The 12,995-nt window shown below is 46.1% G+C and overlaps 1 protein-coding gene across 3 annotated transcripts in view; it reads right to left on the reverse strand.

Moving 5' to 3' along the window:
- Positions 1-9,435, reverse strand: part of Cux1 (cut like homeobox 1) — a 328,005-nt gene extending 318,570 nt beyond the window's left edge. Inside the window, exon 1 of one of the 3 annotated variants that reach the window (XM_048789985.1) lies at positions 9,314-9,435. In XM_048789985.1, coding sequence (XP_048645942.1) covers positions 9,314-9,370 — 57 coding nt within the window. In that variant the 5' untranslated portion in view covers positions 9,371-9,435. The remainder of the gene's footprint in view (positions 1-9,313) is intronic. The other 2 variants (XM_048789984.1, XM_048789983.1) reach the window with 2 other exon arrangements.
- Between the last annotated feature and the right edge of the window lie 3,560 nt (positions 9,436-12,995).

A 12,995-nucleotide genomic window follows, 5' to 3' on the forward strand; every position in this document is an offset into this window, starting at 1 on the left:
CTGGACCCCGGGGGTCGCGGGCGGACTAGCGCATCCCCTCTTGGCTGCCCGCGTGGGGCCGTGCGCAGCGCGAGGCGGACGCCGGTGCTGTGTTCGCCCCTCTGCTCGCACGCTGAGCCGCCGCGACCACCTGCCCAGGCCCCGACCCCGCGCGGCCCAGGCCCACGCAGCCGCCCGTGTGCGCGACGCGCTGGCCGTTGACCGTGGCGCTTCGGCCCCTCTGCGCCGGAGCCGGGACTCGGAGACCGCGCTCCAGGAACTGCGTTTCACGTTTGGGAGAGTGGAGTTGGGGGGAACCAGCTCTGACCCTTAGGTCGCTGCACAAGTTCATCCCCCTACGCCGGGGCCGCACGGTTCCCGCTGTCGCACCAGTATGCACTGCGAAACCGCGGTGGCTCGGGGGTCCCCGCGGCCCCCATTCGCCCAGGTAGCTCCAGGTTAGGCCATGACAGGAAAGTCTTGGAGCACAGGGCAGTACCCCCACACACACACAGCGGACACTGCTTCTCCAGAAGGACCCCAGACACCTCTGTTTCTACTGCTTAGGGTAACCAAGGTTAGGAAATGTTCATTCCAAACAAAAAAAGTGGCCCCAGTGCATAGAAATGCTAAAATGCGAACTACAAAACAAATTCTCTGTTGATTTCCTTCTTTGCAGAAACCTGGCCCAAGCACCCATTTTTCGATCATCATCTTTGATTGATCACACAGCGCGAATTTGAGTTTCCAGTAGGGAAACTGTACTTCTACTCTCCCGCACTTCATTTAACGTGTGATTAGTTACAACAAATCCTCAAATTCCTTAATCTTGAAAATTATATGTAAATAAAAATCTGTATGGGATACAAAATAAAACATGTAAGTGGAAAATAATTGCTTTTCAACTGAGTTCGAGGGTTTAGCGCTGATCAGAAAAGTGGACTCAGCGTTTTCGAAGGGAGTGGGAATGAAAGTCCCCCGAATTTAGAGAGCACATGTGTCCCCAGGTCTTGCGTTGGGGCCAGAGGCCTTTACATCGAGGGGAGGCTCCCGAGGTCTGGAAGGGGGTTCGCTCTGCTTCCCCAGCGCAGCTTGGACTCGCTGGAGAGGCAGGAAGCAGGTGGGTGGGAGCGAGCGGGTGTCGGAAGGAGCGTCGCGACCTCCGGCCGAGAGGTTGTGACGCGTCGCCGGGCAGGCACTGCGGACGTCGGGTGGCCAAGGGCTGCCTCCGTGTGGGGCTCCTGAGCTGGCGCGCGCCGTCGGCCCGCGGCCGCGCTGCAGCTCCGACCGCGACGCCCGGTAGAGGGCAGCTGCGCCCCGACACTCGGGTCCTCGGGTCCGGGCGCACGTGCCCACCCGCGCGCACAAGCCTCTGTGTCTGGCCACGCCCTGTTCCGGAGCTAGGTTCCTGGCGGGAAGGGGCATTGCCACCGTAAGTCATTCCCATACTGAACATTGCCACTTGCAACTATTCTCCTCTTTTCCCAAACTTGGGGACAATCTGCCTTCCCCTTGTGTGTGTGCGGTGGCAGACAGGGAGACCCAGGAATTGCCCTTAAAGTGGCTAGACAAATAAAATGTGCAGGGGCTTTAAAAAAAAAAAAATTCCTCCCGTGGGGAAGGATCGGGGAAATGGTTTGGATTTGGTACAGATGTTCTCAATCTAATTATCGTGTCTATCCCCTGGGTTTGAACCAAAAAAAAAGTGAAATATATATGACCTGTGTAATAATCCAAAAGTACATCTGGTTGGAATTCAGGGTTCTGAATCCACAGTAATATTTTAGAAATAAAGTTGATGAGTATTAAATACTCTTGTTACATTCCTGGTTATATTTATATTATTTACATGTTAACCTGACTTAGTAGAGAAACACTACATTGGGTGACCCAGAGGTTAAGCTCTGTTTAAATAAATTTTAAACTTCTACCAGAGTTTGGGGTTACACAAGCCTTATTGCTCTCTCCAGGGGGAAAAGAAGTTAAGGATGACTTTGCTCATAACACAAAATGTTACCAATTTGAAAGGAAAATCATTCAAGATAAACCACTTACCTAAAATCATCTTGGTTGAGTGAGCTAATCCTAAAAGACCTTTAAAAAATGTGGGGGTGGGGGGCTGGTGTTGTGGCTCCGTGGTAGAGTGCTTGCCTAGCACGTGTGAGGCACTGGGTTCAATTCTCAGCACCACATATAAATAAATGAATAAAACAAAGGTCCATCAACATCTAAAAAAAAAAATTTAAACTTTTTAAAGTACATTTTATTTTTTTGAGTAAGTGTAAGAGTAAATTAAATCTATTTGTAAAGACTATTTTCCCCCCCACAATACTGTAAAGGCTCAGAAGGACCTACTAGGATCCTAAGAGAAGGATCTTAGTAGGATCCTTCTTAGAGAAGGATCTACAAAGCTCTGTATTGTGTAAATTATTAAGAAAAGAGGAAGGTTTTAGGACCTAGGTATCCTCTGTCACCCACAAAGATAACAACACAATAATGGCTGTGACCTCCCAGAACACAGTGTGAGAAAGAGATAGATCAGCAAGAGAACTGGCCCAGAACCAAAAAGCACCTTGACATGTAATTGATATTACTTAGCACGAAGCACAAGAAAAACAATCCAGAGGCATTTGGTCACTTTTTAATGTTCTGGCTCTCCCTTTAGGGGAAGAAAGCTCACAGTACATGACTAATTCCCCAGCCTGAGCTTTCAAGATTAAGCCCCCAGTAATCAGATGGGAGGATTCACTCAAATGACGTTTGTTCCTGACACCTTCAAATGAAATATAGCTTAGCATCAAATAAGGTAACCAAATGACTAATGCATGGGCTCAGACCTCCTAAATTTCTTTTGTGACCCATTTTATTTTGCCTTAAAAAGAAAACTGAGTGACCATGCTGAAGAGATGATACTACTAATATAACGTGCAGAAAACGGCAGTATCTTCTAGGGTTCACTGTTCCCTAACCTCATTGCATTTGGTGGGTTCTCCTCCTTCCTGATATCTACATACATTTTATTAAATCCATTTAGGTGAAAATCAGCAAATTCTCCAAAATGACCACATGGGTTGATTATCACTAAACTCATCCAGCTTCAATAGCCCCAAGAAATAAAAATACATTGAGTTTTTTTTTTCCAAAAACTCAAACTTAGTAATTGTTCAGATATTCTTGACCTAATTCCTTGAAGGAATTAACCACCAAGAAATTGTTCCAAACTGAAGAATGTCTTATACTGTAGGGTATTATTTTAAAAAAAAGTCATACTCTTTATCCCTCACACATACAAAAGAAGTCTTTATGTTCTAATATCTTATTTATTATGACCCATAAAAGTTACACTTTCCCTAGAAACCTTATCCCCAGGAAAATTTGGGGGAAAATCTAGAGTTTTTAACCAAACTCCCAAAAAAAGTGAAAATAATTCAGGAAATCATCTATCCTATGTGATATGCTTCAAAGGAAATATCAAGCAATCCATCCTAAAACCTTCATTCATAGTCTAAATAGTTTTTGCATCCAAATGAGATTTGGTTTCGAATAGTTTTCAACAAGAAATAGTGCAGATAACCAGCAACAGTACATAGTGCCAAAAGCGACCTCATAAAATTTATTCACAAATAATCATAAATCATAATGACATGACTATTCAGGACAGAAAGGAATCGTAGTCCTAATAAATTGTATGGAGAATCTCAGTTTTACAAGACAGAAGTTCAAAACCATATGGAGATACTCATCTGACAGCTGGGGCTGTAGCTCAGTGGTAGAGCGCTTGCCTAGCATGAGTAAGGCACTGGGTTCGATCCTCAGCACCACATAAAGATAAATAAATAAAAATAAAGGTATGGTACCCATCTACAACTAAAAAATTATAAAAATAAAGATACTCCTTCGAGGTTCCTGAGTTTGTAAAACAATCTGTCCGGCTTTAGATATTCCATTCCGGAATATCTAAAGCCGGACAGAAGTTTCGAGACACTTTAAATGTGAGAAGGCCTTTTCCTTAAATCAAAAGATTATGCCCAACAGAGGGAAATTGCTCTCCTTTTTGTCTTTGGCGACTGCTTTCAGAATGGTTTGGCATCAACTACTGGAATAAATAAAAGGAAGATTCCAGATTCTTTTATTTTTTTGGAGCCCAAGAAAACCAAACTACTTTTAATTGTTTTGTTTTTTAAATAATACTTTATGTTAATTATTTCTAAGTACACTATTCACCGTGCTATGTAAATACCCTCCAAATAAAAGTACCCATTTGGCTACATGTAATTACACGCATAGTACATAATTCATCTCTATCCGCCAAATGTACGTGTAGTTATATAATTGTACCAAGAACCTGCCAAACTTGTAAGCGGCGACTGTAATGATTTCTAAATAGCAGACTCTCATATTCACCACCTTCTCCGCCTGTCTCTGGTGAGAGCCTTTCTCAGTCTCCAAGACCCTTTATGAAATCTTCAAAGACTTCTTTCCTGCCCACCTCCCATTTTAACCCTGTCTTTCCCTTCTAAACAGTATATATCGATGACACCCTCTCCGGGTGTCTTTCTGCACCTCTAATGATTACATTCTGTTCTCCGCTGGCCTTAAACAAAAACAAAAACAAAACAAAACAAAAAAAAGCAAACATCTTCATCTTTCAGATGGAGGTGGCTTCCACTTGGAATATACATCCTGTGGCTTTGGGACTTCCAGGATCCTAGAGGGGACCTCTTTCTTCCCCCCACCTCGCCAGCCACTAATTCCCTGGCTTCAATCTCTTTTTATCAAACTTCTATACATTTTCTTGGTATTGACAGTTTATTAGGAAAAATTCCATCTCCGTTTCCTCTTTTTACCCCCTTCTCATGAGATGGCCACAAATATGTCATATTTGATATTTCCTGTCTGCTTTTGAAATGAAGGCCATCCTCTATGACTCCCGCTGATGTCATCGCTAAATCACTAGAAATTAATAGTGTACCTAGTAGCTTGAAAGGACTTGAAATACGTAAAACACTGTATAAATATTATTATTATCTTGCTTAATGTAAAGTTCAAGCTCTGGGCTAAGACCTTATATTAACTCCTTTTCTTTCCTCCTGGGAGACCAGGGCCTTGTGCTTTCTATTTATATGGAGCTTTCGTTATTAATATTACTCTGACAATATCAGTTTGCCATTCAATATTTTGAACGTACAATGATGTCCCTGGTGCCGGGACATATACAGCGCAGACCCGAGGTGGTTTTTTTTTTTTTTAGTTGTATCTGCAGTACAAAGGACAGCATTGTTCCATTTCTTCCACAAGGTTCTGGATGACACATCTCTGAATTTATACAGTTGGAGTTGAATGAAGATTTGTTTTCATGAAATGTAATTAGATTTTCTTTTGTCATAAGCACTGTCAGATTGTATATTATTTTTTTTTCCTGGGTAAGTGTGGTTGGTAAGATTTTCGAAAGCTTGTTCCAATGGAAAATAGGAAAGCTGATATTTCTCGCAGTGAATAGAAAACTTTTTTTCGTTCCCTCAAGCTCTGTTCACATTAAATATTTGATCTAGTGTCAGGTTTTTTTTGTTTTTTTTTTTTTTGAGAGTCTGTATTATAATGTCTTTAGAGGTTTAAGTAGCTATCTTGAACCCGGGCAGAATCTCAGAGGATGTCAACATTTGGGTTTTCTTGGGGAGAGATGTGGATGGTAAAAGAAGGAAGCCAGGAAAGTGGGGGCCTCTAATTTAGCAACCATATTTTTTCTTATGAAAACAGGCACATGCACACACATGCTCTGAAAAAAGCATAAATGACCTGAAAAGCATCGATGTTAAAAAATAAAATAAAATGCAAATCTTCCCATCATAAATATATTCCTGGTACCCAAACAGACTAACTAAAGAGCAACTGAAATGAATGACCTAAGTGGGCCACAATATGGGAACCATTAAATAAATGACGATATATTTGGTGGGCATTAAACATGCTTGGTACAACATGCAGTGACATGGGGAAATGTTTACTGTATGGTAAGAAGGAAGCAGGATCATTGCATGAGTCCAACTACAAAGACCTTTCTATACACTTTCTATATGTATCTAGAATGCCGAAAGAAATCAGGCTAACGTTGCCTGAAGGCCATGAATTCAGAATGAAGTTTATCTTATTTTCTATATTTTATGTATTTTTTGGGGGGGTGCTCAACCACTAAGCCACATTCCCAGCCTTTTAAAAAATATTTTATTTAGAGACAGGGTCTCCATGAGTTCTTTGGGCCTCCAGAAGTTGCTGTGGCTGGATTTGAACTCACGATCCTCCTGCCTCAGCCTCCCAAGCCGCTGGGATTACAGGCCTGCGCCACTGTGCCCGGCTATTGTGTATATTTTCTAAATAAGGACATCCTAGTTTTCTACGGCAGGAAAATAGCAAATATTCTTTAAAATAAGGATACAGTAGAGCTTGACATGTCATTTCTTTAAACAGTAATTTAACGCTGACGGAGAGCATGACCAGGCGATTATGGGCAGACAATTGAAAACAGAGAGGGAAAATCATGTCCTAATTTTGCCACTGAGTCACTGTTTGACTTTGCCTCAGGTTTGCTGCCTGTAAAATGGGAATAATTAATACTTTCTTGTAAAATGCTCTTGAGCTGTCCAACGAGAGACCGAATAAAGGTGCAAAGTGTTGTTCTATTAGCACTAATTGAAGCGAGTATAAAATACAAAGGCATTTGAGAGAAATTGAAGTCATTACGGTCAAAGGCAGGAAGGCACAGCGGACACAGAGCCAAATGCCAAGCCGTGGATGTGCAGGGTCCTCGTGTGCTCTGAAAAGGCTTATTTTGGGGGAGTGGGAGGATCGCAGATAAGAATGTCACTGATGTTGCTGGAGAGTCCAACATCCAATCACCAAATGTCCTTTGTCAAGAAACCCAGAAACAGCACACAAGCTCTCAGCCCTTAGAAGCTTCTAATTTAGTGGGAGGTGGGAACAGGGCAAAAGCGCGGGGGAATCAAAAGCATAATTCTATCTCAAGAGCAAGGCGATCGCAATCCAGGAGAGGAACTGGTGCAAGGCTGGTGAGCTGATCCCAGCAGTGGACTGGGACTGACTGTCGGTTTGGATGAGCAAAAGGTTTCAGAAATGCTGAGCTCCTGGACAGGGCAGGGTTGGAAAGCAGGACAGGGAAAGGCGGAGGATATTGGCGATCAGAAGAGCGCACACAGCATAGCACAGCCTGGACCTGTCCAGAGAGGGGACACTGAGCTGCCTGTAGGCTGGGCGCCCAGTGGCTGCAGCCCAGGCTGCCATCTTAAAGCCCAGCTGAGTGGGAAGATGCCGGTGGCCTCTCTGAAAAGGCCAGGCAAGCCTGTCATTTGGGACAACATGCCCCAGTGCCGCAAGCCACACACAAATCCTAAGACTGAGCCATTCCCTCAGAGGACCCATTCCCAGACATCTACACAGCCAAGCTCAGGAGAGACCGCTAACTACTAACACGGTTTGCATACTACCACCAGGTCCAAATCCAGTGAGGCACTATTTGACCTTAAGCATATCTAACTGCCCCCAGCCTCTGGTTCCCTAACAGGTGTGCCCAGCTCCTGGGGAGCAGCAAGGTCCAGGTGAGAAGATCCATACCAAATGCTCAGAAAAAAAGCATAAATGACCTGACCAGCAAGAGCCAATGATTACTATTTAACCTCATGTTACTGTGTCACCCTTGCATTTCACTTTGTTTCTTGCTCCCCCCACAGCTGGTATTTTAGCACCACTTTATAGACAGGTAGACTGAGGTCCACAGCAAAAGGGGGGGAAAGAGAGAGAGGGAGGGAGGGAGAGAGAGAGAGAGAGAGAGAGAGAGATTGAGTTTTTCAGTCGGACTACCCGGGACCTACTCAATACTCTGATCTCTGCTGGTCTCTCCCAAGGCATCAAACCTTCTCAAGCAACTGTTGTGCTACTTCATTTATTTATTTTTGCAGTATTGGACCCGGTGTGTTCTACCACTGAGCTATGTCCCTGCCCTTTTTACTTTTATTTTCAATTTTGACATAGGGTCTTCATAAGTTGCCAGGGCTGGCCTTGAACTTGCCATCCTCCTGCCTCAGCCTCCCAGGTGGCTGGGATTACAGGGATGCACCACTGAGGTTATTGATTTATTTTTTTCAATCACTCTTCATCTATAGGGGCCACTGTGAGCCAGTCTGCAGCCTGAGCAAGGTTCAGTTCTACCCCCTTCTCTGTGGAGGGCTTAACACTATGGAGAAAACTCCCAGGGCAGAGAGGACCCCCGTACACACACCTCCTCTCTGCAGCATGTCCTTGCTGGCTATTAAGTGCCCTCAACTGTAACCCTTCAGCTCTCTTTGTTTTTGGCAACATAACCACTTATTGCCAGGATGCACCGTGTCTTGGCTTGGTCTGACCTTGGCAAGGGCTAGTCTAATATACAGCATCCAGGACCTTGTTTACCTGAGACCTTTTATATCTGAAATCAGGGCTGAGAACACGACCCCATATGGAGAAATGAAGTTTCCTGCTTCCTCACATGTGATGTGAAACAAACTCCACTCAGATTCACCACTGCTCCCCAGGCTGCCTCGGGCTGCTAGCAGGTGGTGGTGTGGCATGTGTGTGCATCTGTGCTGGGGCTGGGAGGAAGGTGGGGTGGTAGGGATGCCCACAGAGCGGCTTAGTCCTTGGAGGGAGCCTAAAATCTAGCCCTAGGTGTGAGAAGCATGTTCAAGGTTATTTGATGAACCCAAGAAAATGATATCTGATGGGAGGCAAAGGCCTCCAAAAGCCCAGCTCCTTGCAGATATGTGGCTGTAGCTAGACAGGACATTCAGGGGCTGAGACATCCAGCCCCATTCCGACTTGGCCATACGCTTCTCTTTTCCCCTTGGGGGACTTCTGAGGTCAGGCCTCCCCCAAATAAAATGTTTATGGGAACTCTTGGCAGGAGATTGAGGGGAGAGCCTCGTGGGACATCATTATTACCTACTGACCTCCTGAGGTTGGAAAGGTCAGACGGGAAGTCAAGAGTCATCTGAGCCTATAAAACCAGCGAGGCACCAACAGGCTTTCAACAAACTTGTCTCTAGTGCTCCCAGAAGGTTTGCTAGGCAGGGGATTAGTTATGCCCCTTTTACGTATGAGAAAACTGAGGCTCAGAAGGTAAAGGCATTCCTCAAAAGGACTCAGTCACTGCTCAGCCAAAGACTGGGCTCTCTGTGCCACCCCGGACCTTTTGGATTTGGGCCTCCACCTGGTCAGAACCTACCTGGGAGCCGCCCTCTCCCCTTCAGGCAATGCTGGGTATTGCCCGCAAGTCTCCCTGGCTTACCTGGCAGCAGCCTGCTTGCCAACAGTCCTTGGCAGGGGAGCGTTTGTCTCCGGACATCTCTCTGTGGCGGTAGAGGCTCCAGACACCCTGGTCCAGGGCATCTATAATAAAGATTGATAACTTGACCTTGGCCTTGAATGAGACATCGATTGCAAATGAGAGACAATGGGGAGAGTCAGAAGTCCCCCTTAAGCACAGCAAGACTGGCGGTTTTCCTAGCCATCATCAGGAATCTACTTGCTAATTGCTGAGGGTTCTTCACTTTAGGGGAGTCGGTTCCATGGACCGTCTGGGGAAGTGTCTGATTGACAGTCCCGCTCTGGCTTCCACCGTGGGAAGGGAGGGGTCACAGATGCGGAATCCAAGGCGGGCAGTGTTGGTAAAGCAATTGCAACTAATTTCAAGTCGGTGTCTTCTCCTCTCTCATTCCTAAACTTAATACTGACTTGTGAGTGGGAGTTGGGATTAGTTTACACAAGCTCCGTTTATCCGATAGCATTTTATTACCAACCGAGTCAGACCAGGCGGGCGGAGGGGGTTGGTCTTGTTTTCTTTTTGAACTGCTTTGCCCTTTGCAGTCAAACTGGTTATCTTCTGTGCCCACCTTTGAATGCTGTTTTCCTTCAAATGCGGGCTCTCTCCGTGGGGTGGGGGGGGGGTCAGAAAAGAAGGAGGAGGAGGAAGAGGAGGAGGAGGGGAAGGAGGAAAAATAATGACCCTCTGGTCCCCCTGCATGTAATCCGTAGCTGCATCTATTTAAGACCCGTCCTCTTCAAACAAACCCTGCCCCAGTTTCTCCCAGGCCACCTCTTCCTCTGGTGTCCCCAGCCTTGCACATTTGACACCAGCTCAAGAACCTGGTAGCTTCTCGCCTTTCCACTCCCAGCGGAATTTGTTATTCAGCACTTCAAAGTAGGGACTGTGAGCGCCTCGCCTCTTGTTTAAAACAATGGACCAATCCCTGTCCCTGCTGCTTCTCTTCAAACTGCCTCCCTCTGCTCCCCCAGAGCAATCTCACCCATCCTGCCTCTCAGAGGAGACAGCCCCACACACCACAGAAGGTCACCAGGTGTGGACATCAGACAGACAGACCTGGGTGCAGTCGCTGGACTCTGCAGGCAGCTTTTTAGCTGGGCAACTTTAAGCTGGTTACTGAACCTCTCTGAGTCACCGGGCCCTCCCCTGGAGTAACTGAACCGTAACTAACCCATCCCGTAGGGGCTGTAGTGAAAATGAGGTCAAATGCTGAGGGTTAAGAGCCCAGATCCTGGAGCAGGTTTCTTTCTGTGGGTCCTCGGCTGTTTGTACTTGTGCTTTCTGATCTGCCACATGGGATAATTCTAGAACCTACCCGGTGGCATCTGTGTTCAGATTAAATGAATAAATGTAATACGCCGAAAGCCTTAGACCCCAAAGGCCATCACTCAGGGCCAGTTTATTTCTCTTCTTCCTTATTCTTCACTTTAGAAGGGATCTTGGTCCCCTTTCTCCTTCAGTAGCTCTGATCACTATCTGTCTCTCTTTTTATGACACGTTGGTCACTAGTCCAGATCCGTGTCCTATCATAGTCATATAATAAATAGTATTATTATGAATATTATTCATATATTATCATTCATCTCCTGTTATTATTATTGATATTATTTTTAGACAGTAAGACTCGCTAAGTTGCCCAGGCTGGCCTCAAACCTTCGATCCTCCTGCCTCGGCCTCCCGAGTGACTGGGGTTACAGTCAGAAACCACCACGCCCGGCTCCTACGCAGCTTATTGAAAGCTTAATATTTGTTCTTACTTTCTTCCCCCTAGACGACCATTTTCTGCTTTCATAATGATAATCAGGCCCAGGGAACGGATCCATAGCATAGTAACTTCAGGGTGGGGAGACCATTCTGGATGACACTGTCACAGTGTCACAGGAGGTAAGTGACGTGACACATTTGTCCAAACTCATGGAACTGTACAACAGCAAGATGCAGTCGCCCCACAGACTCTGGGCATCAGTAGCCATGGACATCGTCCGGATTCGTCATAGTAATATCCGTGCACGGGGAGACTCTGTGCAGGGGGTGGGGGTGGGGGGGAATCCTCTGCGCATCTCAGTGTTTCTGTAAATCTAAAACTACTTTAAAAAAAATAAAGCTGGGGGCTGGGGATGTGGCTTAAGCGGTAGCGTGCTCGCCTGGCATGCGTGGGGTGCTGGGTTCAATCCTCAGCACCACATAGAAATAAAATACAGATGTTGTGTCCACCGAAAACTAAAAAAATAAATAAATATTTTTTAAAATTCTCTCTCCTCTCTCTCTCTTTAAAAAAAAACAAATTAAAAATAAAAATAAATAAAATAAGAAAATAAAGCTGGGGCTGCAGTTGTGGCTTCAGGCCAGAGCTCTTGCCTCTGGGTTAAAGCAGGGACCCTTGCACGTGCCCACCTCTCTCAACCCTTCACAAATGATGACCAGCAACCAGGAACAAGGACCAGCAGCCAGGAACAGGCCAAACACAACCTTCTGGATTATGCTAAAGCCAACAACCAACAGCCACCTGTCCGCAGGTGATGGGCCAATGACCCCCAGCCGGCCAGCTTCCTCAGGTCAGATATAACTTTTGGTCTGGCCAGGGATCTGTGGATCAAGGGGGCAAATAGTGCTGGGGGCAGATGGGCATTCCCTGACACTGTTCCCTCTCTATGGTTTGTGACTGTCATACATGCCTCAGTGTTAAACACACCCAACCTGAGGGACCTGGGCTGGGCTGTAACACGGTGACAGACTGGCCTTTCCCAGACCCTGGGCTTCTGCCCCTGAGTCACCACCCCATCATCCTCACCTGCTAGAAATGATGCTCAGGTGATTCACCAAAGAACCTCCCTGAGCCCAAAGGCCCGAAGCCCAATAAAACAGCCTTCCCACCCACCCGAAATCCCACTGAGCAACCCGGGTTTTGCTGTTTGGTGTCCCAAGGCCAAGGTTGCACAGGGGAGGCAGAAACTTCAGAAACCTGCTTTAAACAGGGACAGAAACTTCCCCTGCTCACCCTGTTCAGCTGTCTAGTCTCAAACTCTCCCTCTGAGCAGCTGAACTTCCCTGGCGTGTCACTGAATAATGAAACCATCAATTTAGCCAGGCACTGTGGCCCACGCCTGTAATCCCAGCAGCTCGGGAGGCTGAGGCAGGAGGATCGTGAGTTCAAAGCCAGCCTCAGCAACTTAGTGAGGCCCCAAGCAGCTCAGCGAGACCCTGATTCTAAATAAAATAGAAAAAGGGCTGGGGATGTGGCTCAGTGGTTAAGTACTCCTGGGTTCAATCCCTGGTACCAAAACAGAAAAACAAAAACAAAAAACTACCAATTTAGATAGTCTCCTAAGGTGAGGCACAGACGAGACGGGCCCTGTTGCTGATAATGAGAAGTAAGGTTGCCAACAATCCAACCAAAGTCACATCATCGTGGGATCTGGTGCAAATGGCAATGCTGGGAATTCTTCTTGATGGTTATTGCAAGTTGCCTTAGTGTCGGGATTTAGCAGCAAAAAACCTCAAATGGGTAAAGTAAGACATGTGGCTTCAGACAGGCCCAGCGGCTTCCCCTCTAGGAGAGCTTGTGAAGCCTTTCTTTACCCATCTGTCAAATGGGGCCAGTGATACTTGCCCCACAGATTTGTAAAGAGTCGTTAAGAAAAAACAT

Source organism: Marmota marmota, unplaced genomic scaffold (assembly GCF_001458135.2).
Source record: "Marmota marmota marmota unplaced genomic scaffold, marMar, whole genome shotgun sequence".
Classification (NCBI taxonomy): Eukaryota; Metazoa; Chordata; class Mammalia; order Rodentia; family Sciuridae; genus Marmota; species Marmota marmota.